The 3,023-nt window shown below is 61.2% G+C and overlaps 1 protein-coding gene across 1 annotated transcript in view; it reads right to left on the bottom strand.

The window, feature by feature from the left end:
- Positions 1-613: 613 nt before the first annotated feature.
- The window catches only part of LOXL3 (lysyl oxidase like 3), a 14,211-nt gene continuing 11,801 nt past the window's right edge, over positions 614-3,023 (bottom strand). Inside the window, 5 exon segments of the mRNA XM_031064003.1 lie at positions 614-1,196; positions 1,352-1,463; positions 1,794-1,930; positions 2,034-2,149; positions 2,999-3,023. The exon segment at positions 2,999-3,023 is cut by the window's right edge and continues 126 nt beyond it. Coding sequence (XP_030919863.1) covers positions 1,123-1,196; positions 1,352-1,463; positions 1,794-1,930; positions 2,034-2,149; positions 2,999-3,023 — 464 coding nt within the window. The 3' untranslated portion in view covers positions 614-1,122.

Below are 3,023 nucleotides of genomic sequence, written 5' to 3'. Positions count from 1 at the left end.
GGCTGGTGGGGTCAGAGCAGCCAGCTGAGGGGTGAGAGCTGGGCTGGAGCTCCCTGGGCCCTCGTGTCACATCCCAGTGTTCCTGACCAGTGTCCCCAAAGGCCCGGCCGGGCTGTGCTCCCACACGAGTCGAGGCAGCCCCGCTCTGCTGTGAGACCTCAGTTCTTGTGGGTCACGGTCCTGTGGACCCCAATCCTCAGGAGTCACAGCCCCAGGGATTTCCTGTGGACCCCAATCCTCAAGGGTCACAGCCCCAGGGATTTCCTGTGGAGCCCAATCCTCAAGGGTCACAGCCCCAGAATGGGATTTCTGCTCGGTAACATTCGCCATGGATCTGGTGAGGTGGAACCAGCTCTACCTGATGCCCCTGCTCCTCAGTTCCTCCTCAGTTCCTCCCTACATGGTGCTGTGGGGTTGCTGCTGGTCCCTTCCTCTCACCCACCTGGGCTTCCCCCAGAGGACCAGCCCTGGCTGAGGAGGGTGCTGTGGGGCCAGGGCTGTGTGGATGAGGCAGGGCAGGGACCAGGGGATGCTCCCACACTGGTGACCAGCCCTGCAGAATGAACCCAGCCACCTGCTCCTAATCCCAGCCCAGAGACGTGCCAGCAACCAGTGGGAAATAGAACTTACAACTTTATAGAGGAAATAAAATTACAACTGAGAAATGGGGTAGGAGCCACCCCTGGGCAGCGCTGTGGGCAGAGACACCTGCACCATCCCCGGGGGGACCAGGGGCTCCTGGGGCCCTGTGAGGGTGGTGGGCCCTGGGGCCAGCTGAGGGGGTGAGAGGAACCAGGGCTGAAGGGGGCGGTGGGATGGGAGGGATGGGGGTGCAGGACCTCCTGGACTGTACCCGTGTGCCGCAGCCCAGGGGATGTGGGCACGCTCTTCTGGCCAGTGGTTGGGGTGGCAGCCCCAGGCTGGGAGGTGCAGGTGTCGGTGCCTCCAGCACCAGCCCCCCCAAGGTGGGCAAGGGCAGCCGGTGGCGAATCCTGGGCAGTGCCCGGCAGGACATAGTGGCAGCAGCACTGGGCATCAGGCCTCCCTGCCGGTCTTCCAGCAGCTTCCTCCCACCAGTATGGGGTGAGGGAGGGAGATGCCTGTTTCCCCAGGGCCAGGGCCCTATGAAATCTGGTTGTTGAGCTGACCTGGGTACTGCTCAAACCGCTTGTTGGCCTCCTCGCTGAGCGCATCTCCTGTGGGCAGAGGGTGTCAGCTCTGGTGCAGTGCATCCCCTGCCAGCACCTTCCACTGTAGGTGCCCCCAGCAGCACCATCCTCATCCTCATGGCTTCCTGCAGCCCTGTCTCTGCCCTCCACCCTCACCCCTGTGCCGTGCCCCGGGCCATTACCGATGTGGCAGCTGTGCACCCAGATGCGGTGCCCGTCGTACTTGCAGTTGCATTTCATGGCATTGTTGGTGAAATCACTTTCTGCCACCTCGAAGTTGGGGTTGATCACGACCTGTGGAGCACTGACAGTGAGAGCCCTACCCCAGCCCCACAGGATGTGTCTCCCCAGCTGTGGTGGGTGTGCTGGAGAGCTCCAAGGAGCCAGTGGCTGCTGATGTGGTGGGGTGGTCCTGCCCCTGTGCACCATGAGCAGCGCTGCTCAGAGCTGGAAAACCCATGTGGCAGCATGTCTGAGTCTGCGGGCACAACGACAGGCAGTGTCCTGTGCCAGCACACCCACTGAGCTCCAGTGGGAGAGAGGGATGGGTGGCTGAAGTGTGTGGAGGGCTGAGGTGCAGGGACAGAGGCTGGGAGGGTGGCACGGGAGGGTCAGGTGCAGCACCTGCAGGATGTAGTTGCCTGGCTTGACATCAGTGATGTCAATCCACTGGCAGTCGATGTCGTGCCGGTACAGATCCCAGCAGCCCACGGTGATGCCCTGCTCCCCAAAGTTGGCACACTCGTACCTCTTGGCCACGTCTGCAGGCAGGAGGAGACACAGCTGGTGCCTGCTGAGACCCCCAGCCTGGCTCCACCATGGGACACAGGCAGGGACAGTGCTGCAGGGTCCCACGTCACCCACCTTCCTCGCACTCGGTGTCCTCCAGGCAGAAGCTGGCCTTGTGTCCCTCGGCCACCTTGGTGCCGTTGGGGGTCAGGATGTCGTAGTGGGTGAAGATGTCCATGCTGTGGTAGTGCCTGTGGGAGAGAGCCAGTGCCTGCTGCAGACTGCCCTGCCCTGCATCAGCCCCCTGCTGCCAGGAATGTCCCCACAGCCCCTGCTCCGAGGTGGCAGCACTGTGAGGTTGGGCAAAGCTCTGTCCTGCCCTAGAAGGGGACACAGCTGTCCCCAGCCAGTTGGCCCACGCCAGCAGAGGGCTCAGCTGCAGGGCACAGCCTGCAGTCCTGTCCCTGCCCTCCAGAGACCCCATTTCCAACACTGCTCATCCATGAACAGCCCCTAAACCAAACCAGACAAAACTGGACGCTGAGCACCAGATTTGGGCTATGCAGTGTCACCCTCACCCGGTGCGGAGGGATAGAATGTAAGAGAATAGTGCAGAAAGTAATCTCACACCTGAGGAATTGCAGCTGTACTAATCACCAAAGATTAGGAACAGGCCTGCCCTGAATAAACCACAGCTGTGTCCAATAAGAAGACGAGTGCTACAAAAGAGTGGGTTAGCTGGGTGAGGGGAGAGATGGAGTTTGGTGTGCTGTGAGGAGAAATGGAGTTTGTTGGTTGTGCTGTGAAGAGAGTTGGAGTTTGTTGGTTGTGCTGTGAGGAAGAAGGCGTCAGTGCTGCGAGGAGCTGCCTGTGAGAAATCACCGAGAAGGTATGGGACTTTTGAAATAAGATGACAACAACCCGGTGTCGCCCTCATCCAGCATCACCCTCTCTCAGTGTCATACTTGCACAGTGTCACTCTCCTTCAGCGTCACTGCTGCCCAGCACCCTCCTCACCCCGTCCATTGCAGCAGCACCACCCTCTCCCCTCCCTGGCTCCCAGCCCCATCTGTCCCCTCCCTGCCGTGCCCCACACGCACCGGTGGCACTCGTGCCAGACCCAGG

This window comes from Geospiza fortis, unplaced genomic scaffold, assembly GCF_000277835.1.
Source record: "Geospiza fortis unplaced genomic scaffold, GeoFor_1.0 scaffold62, whole genome shotgun sequence".
NCBI lineage: Eukaryota > Metazoa > Chordata > Aves > Passeriformes > Thraupidae > Geospiza > Geospiza fortis.
This window is presented reverse-complemented; position numbering and strand designations above follow the sequence as displayed.